This window comes from Phaethon aethereus (assembly GCF_964289735.1).
Source record: "Phaethon aethereus genome assembly, chromosome: 2".
NCBI classification, from domain to species: Eukaryota; Metazoa; Chordata; class Aves; order Phaethontiformes; family Phaethontidae; genus Phaethon; species Phaethon aethereus.
Genome location: NC_138582.1, coordinates 93,189,913 through 93,211,262, shown reverse-complemented (window position 1 = coordinate 93,211,262; position 21,350 = coordinate 93,189,913). Strand labels below are relative to the sequence as shown.

Genomic DNA, 21,350 nt, shown 5'->3' with positions numbered 1-21,350 from the left:
TTAAATTCTAAAAGTACGCATGAGCGTCTGCAGTTAGTGTAAAAATGTGATCAAGCTGAAGAAGTTTGAACACTTCTTGGTTTAAACTGACCAGCATGCTGATGAACCACAACAAGCTACTGTTTGAAAGCTCCTGCTCAGCTATTCAGACATCAAAGCAGACATCAGGTGTAAATTTCATATTTATTATAACAAAAATTATGACATGTTCATTTGTGCATTCGGCTTTAATATAACTCTTGGTATGTAAATGTTCTACAGCAAATGAGCTCTATACAATCATGCTGGTTGTGGCAGCAGTAAGGAACACAAACAAAACGTGTCTGTAAAAGTAAGGAAAGAAAAAGACCAGAGGAAAACGTGGGTTTCTTTAAATGGTCTACACCATCTCGGCTCTAGCTAACTTGTACACAGCCACTCAGTCTGTTATGCTCAATGACCATGGCCCAAAGAGTTGCTTAAGAAAAAAAAGGTCAGTTTTTCAGGTTGTGTCCTTAATGCCAAGGCTACAAAACATGTAAGCATCACTATACAACACTGAGCTATTTACAGGAATTTCCCAATCAACTGTTCTCTCAGAGAAAATTAGTGAATCTCAGTGACTTAAGTCACCTGAAAGAGTAAAGCAACTCCTAGGAGTTAGTCTCCATATACTACAAATGTCTATCATTTTCAAGACCAAAAAAAGCCTTTTCTCTCAAAGAAATACAGTATTACAATATTACTTAAATCATTTAGCACTGGCTACTGCCCTGCTTTTCAAACAAAACAAACAAGCCATTTTAAAAAATATTACATCATCATCTGTTTCTCAGCAATATATTAAACCTTTTTATTTTTTTTTTTGTTGTTGTTTTTTGTTTTTACATTTGATATGTTAAGGGAAGGTTAACTATTTTAAACTTTACCGGTCAAGCGTCTCTAGAAGAAAGTCAATGAATATTAAACCTAACAAACTTAAAAGCTGCAGTTATCTGTAGTGGCAGGATAAGGAAAAGGAAGTATATAAAGGAAAAGGATAAGGAAAACCCCTGCTGTAATGCGAGCCCACTGGGTCCCGCACTCAAGTCTCCTTGCTTGTTAGTTTATTTCCGAGCACTAAATAGAGTGGGTCATAGTGGTGTATCGTAGTAGTCTGCCAGGTGGTCCATCGGATACTGCCGCTGCTGCTGCTGTTGCTGCTGCTGTTGTTCCTGGTGCTGCTTCATAATCTCCTTGACTTCTTCTTCAAGCTCTGGTGGGATGATGAACTGGTCGTCGGGATCGGGCTGTGCTGGAGCAGCAAAGTAGCCTCCTGTTTTTCTGAGTGGCGCATCTGTTGCAACTTCAATCAAGTTATGGCTCCTCTCCTGGGGTGCCACAGAACCGTTGCCCCGCCGGCGCCCTATTGTGCCCATGGCAGAACATTCAGCTTTCCTGGGAAGGCCGGGCTCGTCTTCATTGGCACTGATGACGATACCTTCGTCGCTGGCTTCCACCGGCACATGGAGAAGCTGCTTCTCCTTCGCTCGGCTGCAGTGGATGTCCACCTCCACTTCCACGCGGCTGCCGTTGGTGAACACCCCCTCAATCGGTTCCTCATCGTCACTGTCAAGGCCGTTGTCAGAGAAGGCGCTGGAGAAGGTGGCGCTGGAGAGCTGCCGTTGGAAAGAGTTGGACAGGCAGACAGGGTGCAGCATGCAGCGCTGCTCCCCAGGGTAGGCTGGGCTGTTCTCGTTCATGGCTACCTGGGGAGGCTCATCGGAGGCCGTGGACCCCACCTCACTGCTCATTTCAGAGGTGGAGATCTCACTGCTGATCTCCGAAGCCATGCCGCTGCTTGAAGACGGCATCCCAAGCGCATCTGTTGGCCTGTCCTTGATGACCACATTGACAGACTGGGGGAAAATGCCTGGGCTGGGGGGTGGGACCCCATTAAGTTCACAGCAGCAGAAGCTGTCCTCCGTCACGTTGAGCTGAACCACGACAGCGCTGATACTGTCGTTGCAGCCATAACTCTGGGCCAAAGTGCAAAGCTTCTTCGCGGCTGCCAGCGCATCAGGCACATTTCTGACTGCCTCCACTGCTTCATCCATCGAGAGGCTGTCCCACAGCCCCTTGCTCCCCAGAATGAAGAGCTCATCTTGCGGAGTTAAGGTGATGGACTGGACGTGAGGACGCGGCACAACACTTGGGTGAAGGAAGGTGTACCCCAAGATTCTTGTTGAATCCGTCACACCATTCACTTTGCCATCCTGAAATCAGAAAGGACAGGAAATTGGAAACAAAGCAGACAAGGATACACAGCACCTGCACCTCCTTGCACCAACATACCCCCAACACTGCCATTTACAGACAAGACGACGGAAAAGCGAAGTGGCTTGCAAGGAGGTGACAGAGCTGGGATTAGAGCACAGGAATGGCTGGTTTGCAATCCTGCGCTACGCTTCCTACACCTACTGATCTGTCATCAGCATCACCTATGCACAGACCAACAAAGCAGAAGTCTGCAACAAAGAGCCATCTATTCTGCTCCTGCAGCTGCCAGAGCCAACTGGGCTAATGTTTTACCAGTGAGTCAGACTTATCCCTCCTCCACCCACGGTATCTGGCTTTATACACGGCAAGCCACACACAGCTCCATTTGATATAGGGGCAGGTCATTCAGTTATGACTCTTCTCTTGCAGCTGTAACAATAGTAGGTTTCATTTTGGCTCATCACTTTGGAAACAAAAGTTCATTTTAAAAAAAGAAGACTAAATGAAGCCTGCAAGTCAAATGCAGCAGAGCAAGTCTGCATTTCTCAGCTGAGCTGTAGTGAATTATTTTACATGGCCCAATTATTTACTATGTTCCACTTAGATAGGACATTTCCAAGGGGAGGTGGAATAATATCTGAAGGGAAAACGTCAGTAAAAGTGGACGTATTTGAGAATTAGATCCCATGCACATCCAAATCCCAGGATCCTGTCCTGGTCAGAATCCAAGCTGCCAGAAAAAGCAGAGCAAGTGTCTGAAACAGCAAGCCTGGCTATCTGTCAGCCTGCTGGGTATAGTTGCACCCTGGGTGTTTGGGAACAACAAAGGTGAGGATTTACACTCATTTGGTCCAGCTGATGACTGCAGTGGTTATTATAAAGCACATAACCACAGAAAAGTGAACCAAGACTAAAAAAAGCTTCCCCTTTAAAACCACTCAGAAGAAAAAAAAAAACAAAATCCTTGTTGGCTTGTTAACTTCCCCATTAGAAGGCTGACAGCAGTGATAAGCCATCAACGTGCATGAAATCAGTGAGTCATCTTAAGATTCAGCACAGAAATTTCCCTTTTCCTCTACGAACACCACAATGAGCGTGCCTCGGTGAGGCACACTACGTTGGAGTGACTCCTTTCCAACTTGTCACATTTGAGATCCCAGACATCATCTTTCCCTGGCAAGATCAATAGGCACATGACTTATCACCCCCCTACACACAGATACACACCCTGCTCATAGGCATACAGCAGTGTTTTCTGCGCTTTCCTCCACCCTTAGGAGGATTCACTATTTACCTACTCCTATGCATGTGTCACACAAGGCAAAGCAAAATTGACAATAGTGGATTCAAGCATGTAAGAAAGGAATAAACAGTTTTCTCTTCTCTCATGAGGATTCTCCTCTCTCATCTCCTGAGCACAGGATGGATTTTCCTTTTGGGCAACTGCTCTCCTCAAGAGCTGTCTGTCAAAGGCCAGCTCTGGGAACATAGGAGCTCAGACAGCGAAGTCAGCCTGCCAGGAGCAACGAATCTCCTAGGGGAAGGATGACATTGCTCCAGGTGCTCTGCCCTCTCATCCTTTTTGATTGGTGAGGCTCTTCGTGACAGCTCCAACACGGCCATTCCTCTCCCCTTTAGGAGGAGGGTGTCTGCTTTCCTGTTTCAATGCAACATGCTCACGGTTGCTCACTCTCTGAAGCTAACCAAAATCCAGCACAGCAATGGAATGGAAAAGCAATGTGATTGCATGATATGAATCACCCTGAAGGGAAAAGTGCAACTGTGGAACCCATACCATTAACACTACCTCTTAGAGGTTACTAAAATTGACATGTAATTTCATGCATTGTTGTATAAATACTCTCCGAGGAAGCTGCAAGTTGCAACAGTCCCAAACTGTTCTCTAACCTCTGTGATAATGGCCTTATGCTGTTTAATCCTCTTCAGTTCTTCTTCACAGCTCATCATGTAACACCTGGACAAAGGCAGAGGTTTCCCATTCCGGCAGAGAACAGTTTGGCACTTCCCCACGTTTGCTGAGGTTAGCGTGAAGCATCCACCAGGGTCCATGGGATCATGTTTTATATGGCAAAGGACAGCAGAGCCTCCAAGTTTTTGTCCAGCTGTTCCAAGTTTCCTGGAATTTAAACAAAACGGTGATTGTTCTTTAATTGGAAAACAAGTGTTATGGGTACTATGGAGAAGCAGCCGCTGTTCTGCAACCACAAGCACTCAGGGCACTGACTCTATTGGATCACTGTGACAGAAACAAAAGTCTCCACTGAAGACTGTGACACTACAGCAGGACTGCAGAGAAATCACATGCAACTCTCGGGCAGTGTGTTATTTACACATATGCAGATACTCAAGTCTGCTCAATTTTAGAACAACAACAACAGAAAATCTTTGCACTTTTAAGAGTTGCACAGTTGTCTCTCTTCCTCTACATCTTGAAGTCGTTTGTTCTAAAGGTCAGATCAAGGGAAACAGAGTGTTAGAAAAGTACTGAGGACTACTAAATGAATACAGGTAGAGCTTAAAAAGGCGGTTCATATTATCCAGCTGGTTCTTTGACTTCTGAAGCTACACATTTTATTATGAAAATAGTAATTCTAACTGTAAAAACTCTGGTTTTGACCAAAAGCAGAAGGCAGAGGTTCACTGTTTTGTGATGTCTTCAGAATAATGCTCTTAAAGTATCAAATGATGACCAAAAAAGCACAGTGGCTGTTAACTCCTCTGTAAGAATGCATACTTTTCATTTATCCTGTCAGTTACTAACCTGTTAAACAGATTCATAGAAATATTTAAGCCTGCTGTTTTAGCAGGAGTCATAGTGGGGAAAAAAAAGATCTATGGATAAAACTGCAGTTTTCAGAATCCTGTCATTAGAACGTAAATGCATTTCAATACTAGATTGTGAAGAACTATCCATCCTTCCCAGGATCTTGTTTATCAGGGCCTTCTCCCATAGCAATTAGGAATTACAGTAATTAGAAAGCTAATTATAGAGGTTACTAAAATTTATATTAAGGCTAGGTATAGCTGGCAAGAACTTTTGATTCAAAATTCTGGGGAAAGAATGCACAATTAAATTTGTAACCAACCAAGCTTCAATGTCCTTTTAAATTTCATTTAAAAAAAATACACTTCAGGAGTGTTGCATATCATCTGTAATAATCCTCAATGAATGGTTAAATGCAACTGGAATGAATACTACTTCTGGTTCTCCAAAGAAGTGGTTAGCCTATTTTGACTTCAGACCAAAAAGGCAGCTTTTTGTAGGACTGCCACATTCCTGTGAAATTGCATTAGTAGTAAACAAAACCACTTAGTAAGTGCTTTCTATACTCAAATTTGTTATTATTTTTTAGTATCTTAAGTTTATGGCAACCACCTTCTCAGCTATCTGTCGGAGGCACTGTTATAAGCCTTTATGGGAAGGGAGCGTTTTCTTTCTTGTGTTTGTAAGGCTCAATACCACCCTACTGCTTTCCTGTCTTTTCCAATATCAGAACTGCAGTATTTTTCCTTTCCAAAGGCACAGCAATTGAACAATAAGCAATTATACTTTTAACTTGATCCATTTCCTCAGTCCCTAAGCTGCTTATTTGCTTTCTCCTTTGTTTCCCTGACCTCTTCGTTCTCCTTTGTTCAATTCCCTTCATACTCCTCCTTCGCTCAGTGTGTCCCCAGGCACAATTTCTTCTTCTGTCAAGAACAGCATGCACGCAGGTTTCCAAACCACTACACAGAGCTACTATTACACTCACAGCTATTGTATCACAATCTCTTTGGATGAGTCCTGCTCAAATAATATTCTAAGGCCGATGGGATGACAGGAGATAGACACTTCTAAGGAGTCAGACTACATGTTTTAAATATCTGTGTAGCTTTAAATAACCTGAACTGGCACAGAGAAACAGAAAGGATCAGCCCAGGCTTTGCAATTAGTAATAGTCAGGAAGTTTAAAAGATGATCAAGAGATTCATACTGACTTGGTTACAGCCAATTGTGAATCGTGAGACTTAAAGAAGATACCAGAAAAGAGTAAACCTCCACCCACCACTTAGTCATGAGCATTTTGTAACTATGCAGATGGGTTTTTTCTTTTTGTTTGGGTGGAGAGGTGTTGGGGTTTTTCTCCCCACACCTGAAAGGAACAGAGGACAATATTCCCAGAACAAGCAATAAAAGAAAACACTGTAGCCAGATACCAAGGTTTTTTTTCCCCTTTCACATTTTTTTGAAGCAAGAAAGGAACAGGAGTCTGACCTGAAAGCGAACAAGCTGCCCAGTGAGCATACGCAAGGTAAAAAAGGCTTCAGGTCCAAGACTCACCTCTGCATAACAATGAAAGTGTTGATCATGTATTCCTCCTCATTTTTTGTTTTCTGCAGCTCTTCTGCTAAGATGTCGCTCATTGTGCACTGCAGCAGATATGGCACTTCCACGTTGCGGTCACCATCAAAAACACCATAAAGAGCCTCCCGGTTGTCGCAGAAGTTATTGGCTGAAAGCGCTGCCACACACAGCCTAGTGAAAAAACAAAGCAGGAGAACATCAAGGTTGTTACCCACTACTAGTTTCTATCTTGTCATTCTGATCAGACAGATGCAGCCTGGTCTGAGAGCTAGTTTTAGCCACCTCTATTCACAAGCATTTCAGGACTGCTTTCTGAGCTGTGGAGAAAAGAATCAGGCCCATCAACAGTGCTAAGATGTGAAGAGAACTATAGTGGAAGTTCAAGCCAAGCCCTAAGGATTCTTCCTCCTTTTCAGCATGTGAACAAGTCCCTTATTTGTAGAAACAGGGGGAAAAGTATCTCTGAAACAACATCAGTTTAAACTGCAGTTGCTCCTCCAAAAGCAATCCTTGTGATTTAACATACCAATGACCAAAGTTGTGCATTAAATCAGTTAACAGTCAGCAAAGGCTTGCTGGCACTTGCTACGGAAACCTAGGTAGCAGAAGATTTCTAAAAAGGTATTTAAGGAACAAAGAAAGATTCATCACATTGCCAGCAACACAGAGACTAGCAGACTCTTGGTACATTATTTGTCAAGTGCTGCCTTAGTCACAGGAGCTCCGCGCACTATGAATATTCAGAGTTTTGGCCATTCTGCCTCTTCCTTTAGTATCTCCGATTTGCTTGGTAAACATCCTTTGGTTGAAGATAAAAGAAGCTTTGCCAAGAGGAAAATGCTTTTAAACACTCGGATCTTTTGCAAGTACCGGAGCCTTGCATAGACAAAATGTGTCGGTTACACTGGTATCTTAGCAACTTCCCTAACAAAGACCAAAGTGGAGAGCCAGGCAGGGGCCCGGTATACAAATAAAGAGTCATGGCATGGCCTCTGCCTTTGTGAGGCCCAAAACGTCCCCAAAACTTTCCCTGAAAAAAGGATTTCTTTGTATCTGCATAGAGGCGCTCTGCTGCTAGGATGCTCGTGTAATGCAAACCACACCAGGTCGTACTTGTTCTTAACACCCGACGCTTCTGTGTAACCGTGACTCCACACCGCCGGCGCTCCTGAAGCATCACCGGCCGAGGGCTGGTCGATCTTGAAGCAACGGATATTGCTGCAAGGAGAAAGGAAAGGGTAAAGATGCAATGGATTGGAGTGCTGACATGATCCAGCTTAAAATGTGAAGATAACACATTTTTTCCCCCCTCCCAGTTCTTTGTAATACGTTTAATAGAAGAAAATGATGCAGGACATCCAAAGGGGTTGCTTTTATAAGTCTACATACAAAGAACAACCACCAAAAAAGCAGTAAATAACTGAACCTGTATGATGGTGTCAGCGGTGCTATTTTGCTTAGGTGGCTCTTCTTTCCCTGCCCTCACCCCTGGGCTATTTGTTTCAAACCTGGCCCAGCAGGAACACGAGGCACATTTGTCACTAGCTTGATGAAAGGCAGTACAGGGGAGTGATTTTTTAACTTATACATCTCTCCCACCCATTTTAACAAGTCTCTGGGCTCTTTTCATTGTACTCAAATGAAACCTCCTGCATGACCCACACCATCACCTAAATGAAAAGAAAAAAAAAAAGGGGGGTGTGTGTGTGGCATTCTTTAGAAACAGCAATGTGTAGTAACGGCCTTCCATGAAAATGCCCACAAAACAGAAATTTGCTCCATCCTGGTCCTGCAGCAACCTGCAAGAGCCAGCCTGCGATCCTGACAGCGGGCACAGCCCTGCTGCCTTCCCCCATTGTGCAGTCCAATTTTTACTTAGGCCCTTGATCCTCTACCCTCCAATTTACTACCAACATAGCCTTTTGCCTGAATTTCAAATATCTCACACAGCATAGTAGACTTAAAAAGGGCCCAGCCCTCCCTGTTTATATCCTTCTCTTCACAGCCCTGCTTTGCTGGGGAGAGATGACCTCCCCCCTGCTCTCTTCCAAAGGCAGGGAAAGCGAGCTCCCCGCATGCTGCAGACACTTCAAAGGCACCCGAACCTTTCATGAACCAAATGAATCATAAAAGGACACAAGCAGAAAGGTCTAACTGTTCACTCCGAGCATTCATTTTCCTCTATCCAAACCCCCACCTGACCTGAACACACGGAAAAATCTATTCAGCATTGCACAGTCTTCCTCAACTAACCTGAAGTACTGTCGCATCCAGTTCGATGTCTTTTTACGCTAATAGTCAAGGTGTACATCAGTAATGGCAGATTCAAAGCAAACAAATTACATAAATAATGCTAAAACCACTGGTTAACAGCCAGTGGTCAGCACACCAAGGCTGCTGACCTTGGTTTTGCAGCCCTCTGTGTGACAAACAGGAGGGAAACATCTCGCCACGAGCATTAGAAAAGATTATCTGACCCCAAATCAAACTGCAAACCTGGATCTCTTCTAAAATAGAAGAGATTTTAATTCGGTCTGCACCTGCAAAACACTACACAGACGAGCAAACGCACTTTCTTTGCAGACTTCTCAAACAAGGCTCTTAGCATCCAGGGCAGAGGAACTAGGATCAAAAAAAGGTTTTTCTGTTTGTTTCTTTTTTAACTGGGTTGACTGAACCCTGGTTCCTGGGCAGGTCAAGGACCCAGAGTTGTCTCAAGGCTTCCCAGCAGTGGTGAAAAAAGCTACCTCAATGCATTGCTTTCAGCTTCCTCAGTGGCACCACTACAAATAGACCATGTGCCTGGAAAGGAATGATATCCAGCAGCACATCCTATGCAGGGAATATGGGCTAAGGCTTCTGGACAGTATGGTTTATTTTCCCTCTAATTTAAAATGACTGTTACAATTGAACTAGATGCTCCTTCCTAAAAATCCGAGTAGCAGTATCTTTTTTTTTTTTTACCCTCTTTTTCATTTAAATCACTTGGCAACATCCTCCTAAGCATGCAAGCCTCCTTTAAGATTTCCATACATATTAAAAAAGGCAAGCATGCATGACAGGACTCTTCTCACCAGCACCGAGAATACATATTAACCTACTGCCTGCTTGAATCCTGCCAGGGCACAGATAGAGAGCTGCCCTTCACATGCAGAAGGAAGATATAAAAAGTACCAAGTGCACGAGTATTTTTGTGCCTGCCACAAAAGACAAGTGAAAGGAGCACCTCCTCCCTCAGTCAATTATAGCACTATACTGTAGAAGTCAGTGTAGTGTATCAGTACAGACACTGGAGAAGCCCCTCAGGAGGCCTGAAACACCTGACTGCAACTAATGAATATTACGGAATAGACCCAAGGTCTTCAGAATAATTTATTTAAAAAAAACCCCCAAACAACCAAAACGCACACAGAAGATGAAAAAAGTTTTCGGTGAATTAAAGACAATTCATATGCCAGTGAAAAGACGGCATGTACCTGGGCCACACTACTCTTCTACTACTTCGAACTTAAATTTGTACAATACTGCTATAGGGCATGATGCCAGAATACTGAAGTGGCAAGAGACCGGCTTGCCCATCTTGTCTGCTGGATTATACACCAGAAAAGCTGATCTTTCACTTTAAGTTGAGACAATTAAATTAGCTTTGTAATATATGTATTCCCCCCCCACACCCCCCAACGACTAGAGCAACATTGCACACTGCTTCTTCAGGAGGTTTCCTGTATACAATAAAGCAGCTCTTAAAATAGAGGAACACCCTGTCTGCTGCAGAACATGGACTCTTGTTTTTATCTGTGAAGACTCACCATTATTCAAATTTCCATTTAAATTTGATAAAATCCACTGATTCAAGCTAAAAGCAAACTCAGACTGTAAGTTTTCCTTGCTTGCACAACAGATGAAGCTTACTACTCCAGTGTCTGTTCTTAACCATTTAAAAGCAAACAACATGAAGCAACTGCTCAATCCTTAAAAGTAAATCAACTCTCCTTGGAATAATTCAATATTTAAGGATCAAAGAGACTTAGATGGAAACTTGGAGCTGGTGCAGTTCCCTTCAGGACATAAGAGAAGCTCAAGGCTGCACCACTGTTCACAGATGATCTGGTTTAGTGCAACAGTTTCCCAACACTGCAGAAGGAGGCACAAGGCACTTGGCGAATTTCACTTATGGATGACGCTTAAGTCCCAAGGCAGGAAAATAAACAAGTAGGCAGGAAGGAAACAGAGAGTCCCAAAGCAAGGGAACTAGCTTTGCTGCAAGCGAAGTGGGAGATGAGAGTCTTCAGGAGAGGTTTAAACATGACAAAAAAACCCAGAGTTCTAGGACAAAAGGGTATGAAGGGTAACAAGAAATAGTATGTGAAGAGGTAAAAAGCAGCACAACAGTGAAGACAGACCCAAGCAGATAAATGTGAGCAAGAATTGTAGTAAGCAGCTAGTGGCATATCAATGGTGGAATAAAATAAGGGTTTTTCTTAAATCTAATGTCAGAAGTAAACTGGCCCAATAGTGGTTATACCAGACTAGCAGACCCCTTCAGGAGTTACGGGTGAAAGCAATGGCACTGAAGTGGGTAAAGTCATCGCCTTCAATGAAGCATCAATTTCTGACCTGTCCAAAGAATCTGTTACTTTCTGATCCACCGACCACAGGGAGCCATACTCCTTAAAAGAGATTTACACTTCTGTGTATTGTGGTTTTGTCACATCCTACTGACAGGAGTCGTTCTGCCCCCTCCCCACTCTGTAAGGTAACTTACTTCAGCAGCTCTAGGGTTTTGTGATCCAAGGCTAATCTGGGATTTCCAGTCAGGTCCAGCTCTTGTAGTTTTGGAGGCAGGTTTTCAGGCAATGTCACTTCACTCAGTTCATTGCAGCTTAGGTCCACGCACTGAAAAAGGAAAGCAGCCAAATAAGCAACAGAATTCATCTGTCATCAAGATTATACAGATTTTGATTAAATGTAGTAATGCATGTTTCATGAACAATAAAGGCTGGAACTGAGACCTAAGACCATTCATTTAAGTAAGTGGTTCTTACAAAAGAAATTCATATGGCATTTAGCCATCTCACCAGATGTCTGGGACACCTAGAAATATGTTTCCTACAGTTCCATCCCTGGCCAGGCACCATCTCGTTACAGAATTACTAAGTTTTATCTGCTCTTCGCAGCAACAAAGATGGTCAGTGTATTTTCAAGTATTTAAGAAAAAATGTTACTGATGAAACCAGCCTTTTAATAGATAAAGGAAATGGAGATAAATACAGTTGGGGGCTTCTAAGCCACTGGCATAGCAGTCCCTCCTCCAAAGTCAGTTTAAACCAACATGAGTATGAGCGGGCTTTCAGGAATTCAATATTTACTGAGGGATATTAAAATAAGCAGGGTTATGAATGCGTGTGGAGGGAAGGAGTAGAGCAGAAAAGAAAAATACTGGAGCAGTTTTAAACATGGTTTTAATTCGTGTCATCTTAGATGGATTCATATTAAAATATGAAGTCAATAAAATGAGTGGAAAAAAAATTAAAGCTTAAATATTTCAGAAAAAATAGGATACAAAACAGCAGAGAAACTTGCTGGCTATCTACCAGCTAAGCGCAAATTGGCTAAAACAAGTGCACTAGAATGACAAAATACCCAAACAAACATCGCTTAAAGCTGCATATCCAGATGAGAGTCAATACACAGGGAAAAATACGGCATTTTAGAGCAAACCAGCTCTCCAACCCCTATTACAGGACCACCAGTGTAGCATGCACCACAAATGGTCAAAAAAAAAAAAGTTTGAGAGGACAGAGCAGGCTGTTATTTAACAAAGGATAGAAGAACTACCCAAATCTTTCACAAAGACCATTTACTACTTTCAACCTGCAAAAACAGAAAGACTTAAAAAGCTTTTAATAAAACAGAAAGCTCAAAGGGGCGGGTGGGAAGCTTCTCCTAGCTGCATAGTTTGACCATTACATTATTTCCATTGATACAAGCGAGACACTTTCGTTTTCATAAGTATATTCTAAGAAATTGGGTGCTGATCTGGAAGGTGTAAGATAACCTACTAAAATCTGGAAAAGAAAAACCTCCTAACACTATTAAATACATGCAATGGAAATAACAAATTTCTGACCCAAATCTTGAATCCTGAGGTCGTCTAATATGGAGGCCTTATTATCTGTGAGGAACAAACTGCTGACGTTATCTAAGCCTGATAAGGAAATCAGAGTTTAAATCTGTCACGCAAACAAAATAGTAGACAGCTTAACAGAACAGTTATTCCAGCGAGCTTTTTTCCTCTGCGCAACTCTTCGCTGCTTCCAGAGAGCCAGTAATTACTTTGCAGATTAAAGAAGCTGCCAGCAAGCCTTGCTGTGTTCAACACCTCAATGCCATTACAAATTTCATGGAGGAGCATGCTGGAATAACAAGTACAAAAATCGGTAAAGTAATTTCATTGTTCTCATTAAATGCCCAATACACCAAAGGTAGCAACACTCTATAGCAGATCCCTTGGTCCCTAGGCACTAGTGAAGACAGCTTATTTATCAGGTTAGGATTTCTTAGATTTTATTTGTACTGTTTGAAGAGTAGGCTAAGAGGGACTTTCTGCCTATCTATGTTAAATTTAGCCCTTATTCTGCTCCCCAGGCAAGCAGGAAAGCGTATTTCCTAACTGATCCAAATTTCCTCATGCATTATTTTAATGCAAGCTGGTTTAGGCCCATGTATGCAGCACCAGAAGAACAACTCCTGCAACTGCACACAGGATTTTGCACTGGACAGGCCAACTGGAAGACAGGATTTAATATTCAGCATTTGCTTACGCTGCATTTACAGCTTTGTAACTGTTTTGTTCAAGGCTGGAAGGGACCTGAGTTATCTCCAGTTGTGACTGAAGGTGGCCATACTGACACTAGCCATCTAATCTTAACTAGAAGAAAAACTACCAAAGATTGAGAGGTTCATCTTTAAGATGCTACTACTAGTAGATCTCCACTTATTTTGTATCTCAAGGTAATTCTTCTGTGAAAGACAAGCTTGACCCAAAACTGCAACAAGAAACCTCCATATTACCCTCACCACAGCAGCCCAGCAAGGCAACCACAAAAAGAGAAGCAACTCACCAGTCAACAAAAACTGGATAATGAAGTAAAGCCAGGTCCCAGGTGAGAAGAGCAAGCCTGGGTCACTGAGGTCTGCTCAAGCAGTAAGGACTACTCAACTGTTTGACTGTGAAAGACACTGGATAACAACCAAAAAAGTGCCCTTTTTTATTTTGTAAGGCAAGCAAATTGAAGTTAAACAACAGCTGTAAAGAAGAGTCTGCTGGGGCGTCGATTCAGGTGTGTGTGCTTCCAGCTGCTCGGCCATTTACAGAAGACATTTCAGTCTGCACAGATAAACCTAACTCTGACAGCATAAATGTCATAAAATACAATAAAGACTCTAAAAAGTGTATTGTGTAAGATACCTCAGAGGCATCCACCAGACTCTTTAACAAGAGGACAAGAGCTAACTTCTGTAGCCTTGACTGTAGTGTGTAAAAAAAGTCTTAGAAAAAATTGTATCACTAAAATGACCTTGTGTTTGGAAATCCTGGAGTTACTGCAAGTGTAAAAGCATCATCATTTATACTAGCTTTCCTTCTGAAATTATTTCAGATGGCATAGTAACTGCTGCTACTAACTGTTCCAGTATCACTGACTCCAAAAACATAACATGTCAGCCTTTCAGGCTAATTAAATACAAAAGCAAAGCAGCCATTACCTCAGGTAACAGAACTTCCCAAGAAATTTAGAGCATTTGAATGTCATCTCAGTTAAAATTAGCTATCAAATATGATATAATCACAGAGGTGACATGAGACTATACAACTTTGTGCTTTGCTACAAGCAAGCTTATTTCACAAATCCATACTTAAGCAATAAATTCTGAACTTATTTTGGCACGTTTTGAATGCTCTCACATACCTAGAAGGAGGAGCTCTGGTTAAGCTAAGTAATGGATTACAGGCAGGCAGCACAAGCTTGAGCTCCAAACTGACAAACACCAACCCTGACCTAGAGATATCACCAAGAGGCCAGAAGAACCCCTATGCCCAACAAGGCACGTTCCCACCTGGCAACTATATGAACTCATCTCACATAAATCAAAACCAGGCATTGAGTACTAACCAGGCATTTTCCTTCCACAAAGGTGGAGTCCTAGAGCACCGCGCCCTCTTAGATGCTGTCATGCACGCTATCCCTACAGTCCCAAAACAGTTAGTGACGTCCATGCCTCTTTTTTTATGCTAAAGAGAACTAAAAAAGAACTGTAAGGAACCAGCAGGAAGAAACTGCCAGGTCTTCCAAGAGCGTTTTTCTGCTAAGTGTTGTGGCAGAGTAGCACTTTAAATACTCATGCTCTTATAAAACATTCAGCTTTCCCCAAAATGCATGAACAAGAAGAAAAAAGTTGATTGTTCCCTACCAGCATGTTTACATTACCTTTTTTTTTTTTTTTTTTTTTTGGTTAATGCCATCCTCATATTTTTAAAGAAGTGTTTACTCCACAGAGCCTCGTTCCCCCACCCCAATTCTTCCTCTAAGAAAAAAGGCTTTGCTTCTGACTGATTCTAAATGGTCCTCCACTTCCTTTGGCCATTGTTCCTAAGAGGGAGGAGTATTCAAAAACCCACAAGTTTGTTTGAGATTTCCTGGCTGAAACCACAAAGCTCATCTTTACATGTACTTGCTGTCCAACAGAATTATTGCTCCTGCTGCTTTGCCTGACCCCAGACACTGAGGCACACACAGCAGTCTGGGAACTTGGCCTTTTGACTTCACAGAGCACCCGAAGGACACTTAAGTTGTTTTGAGTCCATGAATAGGTAATCAGTTCTCAGCCTCGGAGAACGACAGATTTTCTGCCATATCACAAGATTTGTATGCTGTGAGTTAACAGCCTCCCAGCTCTGGCCAGCGGAAACAGCACGCAGGGCGAAATACTCTGCACTATAGCCAGGCGAGAAGCAGGAGCTCAATTCACAAAAGGTAAGCAGCAGTGCTCTTCTGTGTGGTCAAGCAAAGAATGCGTCCCACAAAAAGAAGAGTCAGGAGAAGTGTAGAATTACTTCTGGAAACAAAAACAAGAGACAGATTGAACATTCCTCCGGTTGTGCAAAATATGACTGCAATTATGAAAATTAAAGTAGCTTGCCTAAATACTCAAATCCTGCGCTCCTGGAATTTATCGCTGTCCCCAAGGCCTATCCTATTTTGCAGCTTCAGCGGTTTTTAACACGCGTTCTAAACAAAGTCCATTCCTACACAACCAACCAATTGCCAAGGCAGCAAGAATCAATTACACGTAGCTCTTGCCAAATGTTGAAGTCATATCATAATGGACTGTCACAAGAAGACAATTAACACTTATTCGGCAAAGAAGATAGGATCTAGTGAAGGTAAGCATAGAATCAGATTTTGAGGCTGTTCTTCCATTCCACTCTGAGGCAGCACAGGGGCGAGTATTTTGCATTATGACCTCAGAGGAGAACGCAGTTGTCAGATCTCTGTAATTTCTCTGAATATACTATCCTGTAGCAGTGAGAGACCTGAGGGGAGAACAGAATTGGTAAAGTCATATTATATTTACTTCTTTGAAAGCACATTCATTCCTTACCTTTATTTCGGAAAGCTGCATGACTTCTGGGAAGACTTCGATGCAGTTGGAGTGAGCAATTACAGTATGCATACGTCTGCAGTTCATGATGGTTGTTGGAATGGCTTTCAGTTTATTCCCACTAATATCAATTTCCTCCAACTCTTCCAGCTTGGCCATTTTGCTATGAAAACAAGAGTTTGAGAATTTTTCTTTTAATAGATGTGCATATATTATTTTGAAGTGGTGATAAGAGCAGTGGTTTTCATTATTTTAAGAAAATAAAACCACAGACTTTGATCCTTGTTCACAGCAGTGCCTGTCACCTCTCCTCACATCAGATGCTAACAGAGTTGTGGAACAAAACGTGTGCTGCTTCTGTCAATGTTTTGTTGATACTTTTCAAATTACTTATTTTGTTTATGTTCCCCCTGCTCACCAGCTCACTTTCACTCTTCGTCTTCCTTTCTTTCAACCCTAGCTTCTCACTTTATTCCAAATTTTCCCCTCTACCTTCTACCATCCTACTCAGCCATTCCCCCTGATTCCTCTCCTTCCCTCCCCCTTGCCACTGAAGCCCAGCTGCTCAGAACATCACACAAGGACAAAGATGTCTCTTCATTTATTTATTGGCTTCTCTTTTCCAAGGTTGCACCCCATCAGCTTTACAGCACATCTTACACTTGAAAGATTTCTGATTAAAGCAGAGTGAATTGAAAGTACAGAAATTGCTGCCAAGGCAGAATCTTCTTCTAGAGTGAGAGGATTTTTCCCTAGTGGAGTTTAGTCCACTTCCAGAGGACATTTCCAGACTGCTATGCTCACAAATAAGGAGAAGCCCACCAGGTGTAAGCAAAGGGACCAAGCCAGAGAAAACAGAAGACCTCCTTACTTGACTTCCAAAGCATACTGTGGTCATGCTGCATTAGTCCAGCTGAAAAGTTTCAAGCACAGTCAAAACACACCAACTAATACGTAGCGCTCACTTGTCTGTGTAATGCAGGAGAGGGTAGCAACGTGCAAGAAGGCATAGCAGGTGAATCCACCCACTGCAGTATCGCTACATTCAAAACACAGCCTGTGCCACCACATTTCTGTGCAATTTAGTTCTCGCTATGAAAATGTTTCATGATGCCCACCCACCGGTGGGCCAGAGGCAGCGAAACCAGCTACTTACCTCGCCGGGAAGCTCTGTAGGCGATTGTAAGCCATGTGCAAGATTTTCAGGTGTGGATGGCCTGTTAACAAGGGTACGCATTTATCTGTGAGGTTGTTATTGGTCAAATACAACTCCTGCAAGATGCTATGGGTTTCTTCAGAAAGAGTGGCTGGGGGAAGCATTTCCAGTTTGTTGGCAGAGGCATTAAGAAATCTCAGGCTGCAAAGAGAAGTTGCATAAGGGAGTTCAGTGAAGCGTCCTGCAGGTTTTGTCTAGAAGCATAAATAAAAATCTCTATTTTTAAGGGTTAAGTCAAAATAGTTATAAAGCAAAGGTCAAAAGCAACAAGTTCACAATGATGGAGAGAAAGACCAGAAGTCTAGCATTATATGAACAAAACTTCTGATCATGTTTTTAAATGAACACATTTGTACAAACAAAACATTAGCAAAATGAGTACATCAAAATGCCTCTGTCCCTCTATCAAGACCTCAGTACCTCCAACATTACTACAGATGTATGTACCTGCAGGTAAGAGCAATAACAAACCACATAATTTCCATATTCATTTTACATAAAAATGAATTCTGAATTCATCACCAATGAACCATGAGAGTATAGCTGCCCTTCAAGGGACCAGAAGTCATCATCGGTAAAAAAGCCAGCCAATTTTTCAGTACTTTAAATACTGGCCAGGGTGCAGACAGTACTTTGTTTAAACCCGCAGGCCTGAAAGCAGCTACAAAATATGAAAAAGTACTCTTTGAATATTTGGATAACTAAAGATACACCAATCACAAAAACACCTGAGACCAAGCAGTAATTTGCCTTTTAGATTTTAAAGAGAGACAGTGCTAACAGTAAAGTAAATTTAAGAAGGTATATACTTGCTTGCTGATGTATGCAGTAAGACAGTCAGATCTCTGCGGAGTTCCTAAGTGTCCTTCCCCTACTCCCCAAAGTAGCAGAAGCCCTTGTCAGTATTTTCTGCAGTCCCACCACAAGCAGCAAGCACAGAAATGAAGTTTCTTTCTCGCTCAAAGGACTTTTTCCAGGATGGGAACAAGATCTGTTGAGGTACAGGCACTGCCCACCCCTACCAGTCAAGTTCTGTGGGCAGAGGATTCATGTTTCCCTAGGCAAGTTTGGTGATAATGGCAGAACTGGAGGAATACACACTGTAGGCATCTCCACACAATCAATTCCAAATAAATAGAAAAAATAAGGCTATTTATCCTTTAGTAACCAACTCCGGTATGACCATGCCTTTTCAACAGAAATAAGACCTCTCTCTTCCTTCCTCCCCTTTTCAGAAAAGGCTGCCTTAGAGAACTTGCGATACAGAATCAAGTGTGTGCCTGCCAGTCTGCAGTGACCACGTTCAAACCAGGCTGCACTGGTCCTACCAACTAACAGGAAGGGGCAACTGCCATGGGCAAAGTTGCATTGAAGAAACAAGACTCAGAAATAAGCTATCTGAAGACTATAAAGCCACTGACCAGAACATGAAAAGTAGGTGCACTCCTGTCATCCATCTGAAGAGAAAGTGATAAAATATTGCTTTTAAATAAAATATATATGGGGATAGCTTCTCCCATGCACACAGGAATCCACGCTGACCTTTAAGGTCTATTAATGAATGAAACAGATTTTCAAGAGTTACAGCTGTTTGAAACTTGTTCAGCAGCAAATATGGGTCAGACATGCTACAGGAGTCATGTGGGATGCCAAAGGATTAAAAAACCCACTATTTCCATTAGAAGCAAAAATCTCTCAGCACTGCACAGAGCTGAAACTAGGTTAGCTGTTCTACACAGACAGAGGAGTCCACTTTGGAGAAACACAGTTTAATCCTCAGGCTCATTCATTATTCACAAGGGCAGTAAAACTCCAGAGGAGGAAGGGAGGAGAGGGAGGATTAATACAGAGAAGGGAATAAGCAGCTGCAAAGGACTTTAAAATTATTTATTTATTCTAAAAAGATGCTGCTCAATTTCACCCTTTAGCTATAACCTAAAAATATATTAAGCTCATTCAAAGTTGGATTATTAAAACTGAAGCATACCACATCAACGGTTCCTGTACTTAATTAAACAGCAGCAAACACACCTATTGCTAAAGTACAGACAACTATTACTTTGGCAACTTCAACCTAACATGCATGATAGTCTTCCTTCTCCACAAAAAAGACACTTTGATTAACATTAAAGCCGCAATATCTTTTGTACCCCTCATTAGTACAAAATGGTTGTCTTCAGCTCAGCCTGAAGAGGCTTAAGTAATAAAAAGGTTTAAGACTGCTGGGAAAGCTGCCTTTCCCAGTTTAAGTTTAAGCCTGGTGAGGGGTCTGGAGAACAAGTCTTATGAAGAGCAGCTGAGGGAGCTGGGATTGTTTAGTCTAGAGAAGAGGAGGCTGAGGGGAGACCTTATCGCTCTCTACAACTACCTGAAAGGAGGTTGTGGTGAGGTGGGTGTTGGTCTCTTCTCCCAAGTAACTAGTGATAGAACCAGAGGAAATGGCCACAATTTGTGCCGGGGGAGGTTTAGATGGGATATTAGGAAAAAATTCTTTACTGAGAGAGTGGTCAAACATTGGAACAGGCTGTCCAGAGAGGTGGTAGAGTCACCATCACTGGAGATGTTAAAAAGCATGTAGATGTGGCACTTCGGGACATGGTTTAATGGGCATGGTGGTGTTGGTTTGACGGTTGGACTTGATCTTAGAGGTCTTTTCCAACTTTTTTGATTCTGTGAAAAGTGAACTTTCACAGGAATAAGATGGGGATGAGGAGGTGGCAGAAAAACATCCCCCAAGAAAGGCATGTTCCGCCACCCTGAAGAGGAATCTGTATTTTACTTATGTTCTTGAAAGCTGCAGCATAATAACCTCTAGTGTTTCACAGGTCCCTTCTTTTAATAAACAAAAAGCGCCAGACAGATAACCTAGAGAGCATCCTATGGCTATAAAGTTCAGAAGAACATAAGTTTGCTCAAGTACAGCTAGCCCAAAACACAGCTGAAAGCTTTGAGTAACAAAAGGTACATTGCTCTGATAAAGTTGAAATTAATACGGTCTACAATCAATTCAACATTGATGGAAAACAAAAAGAAATTTCAAGCTGTTCCCTCATTCGTATTAACAGTGGCCGGAATCTGCGTATTTCTGCCAAAAGTAAGTTTTGATGCATGTATTTTCCAATGGGGAAAGGACAGGGCTGTTACTCTGTAACCCCCTGCCCTTTTGCCAAACCTTCCAGGAAGGGATACTGTAACGTTGGAAATAAATCCCCATCATCCTGACCTACAGTTTAGTGCCTTGATGTGAACAAGGTTTAGGTGGCTAGCAAAATCTTGCAAACAGTCTAGAACAGGAACCCTGTGGTAGCAGGGCCTCCCACTTACCCCACACGTAACAACTCACGGCTGGGTAGCAATCAACAGTCGGGTTCAGGATACTCACATTCTGATCTCTCTCTGTAGCTGACATCATTAGAATTAAATTAACTTTTTAGAAAAGAGTATGCTGCTTATTTACATGTTCCTTTTGACCAGCTGTTACATTAAAATGGTAAAAACATTCTCAAATTATAATTCTTTCAAGAAATTATCTGGATTTAAAAAAAAAAGGGGGGGACAACACCATTTGGGCAGAGAACGGAATGAACCAGCTACTGACTGCTACTGCCAAAGCTTTGTCACTCCTGTGCTATAATCTTATGCCAAAAAAAAAAACCCAACCAACCAACCAAACCAAAAAACCCACCCAAAAAACCTGTACTTGCCCATCAAGTTTTCCCTTACACTGATTTAACACAGGAGTCCTCCTCCAGGTTATTTCCACTCCCCCATTTCTTCATCCTCGTGCGATGCGCCAGCTGCTACCTTAGAAGGCACATCTTACAGATGCTCCCCAGAGGAGTGGAAATTTACTTGGGCACAACTGTT

At 42.3% G+C, this 21,350-nt stretch overlaps 1 protein-coding gene across 1 annotated transcript in view; it reads right to left on the bottom strand.

Annotated features, from left to right (window-relative positions):
• Positions 1 to 816: 816 nt before the first annotated feature.
• Positions 817 to 21,350, bottom strand: part of PHLPP1 (PH domain and leucine rich repeat protein phosphatase 1) — a gene marked incomplete at its 5' end in the record, with an annotated part of 143,494 nt that continues 122,960 nt past the window's right edge. The window contains 7 exons of the mRNA XM_082015441.1: positions 817 to 2,234; positions 4,147 to 4,375; positions 6,581 to 6,775; positions 7,718 to 7,822; positions 11,370 to 11,500; positions 16,268 to 16,430; positions 17,424 to 17,624. Of these exons, the coding sequence (XP_081871567.1) occupies positions 1,113 to 2,234; positions 4,147 to 4,375; positions 6,581 to 6,775; positions 7,718 to 7,822; positions 11,370 to 11,500; positions 16,268 to 16,430; positions 17,424 to 17,624 (2,146 nt within the window). The 3' untranslated portion in view covers positions 817 to 1,112. The remainder of the gene's footprint in view (positions 2,235 to 4,146; positions 4,376 to 6,580; positions 6,776 to 7,717; positions 7,823 to 11,369; positions 11,501 to 16,267; positions 16,431 to 17,423; positions 17,625 to 21,350) is intronic.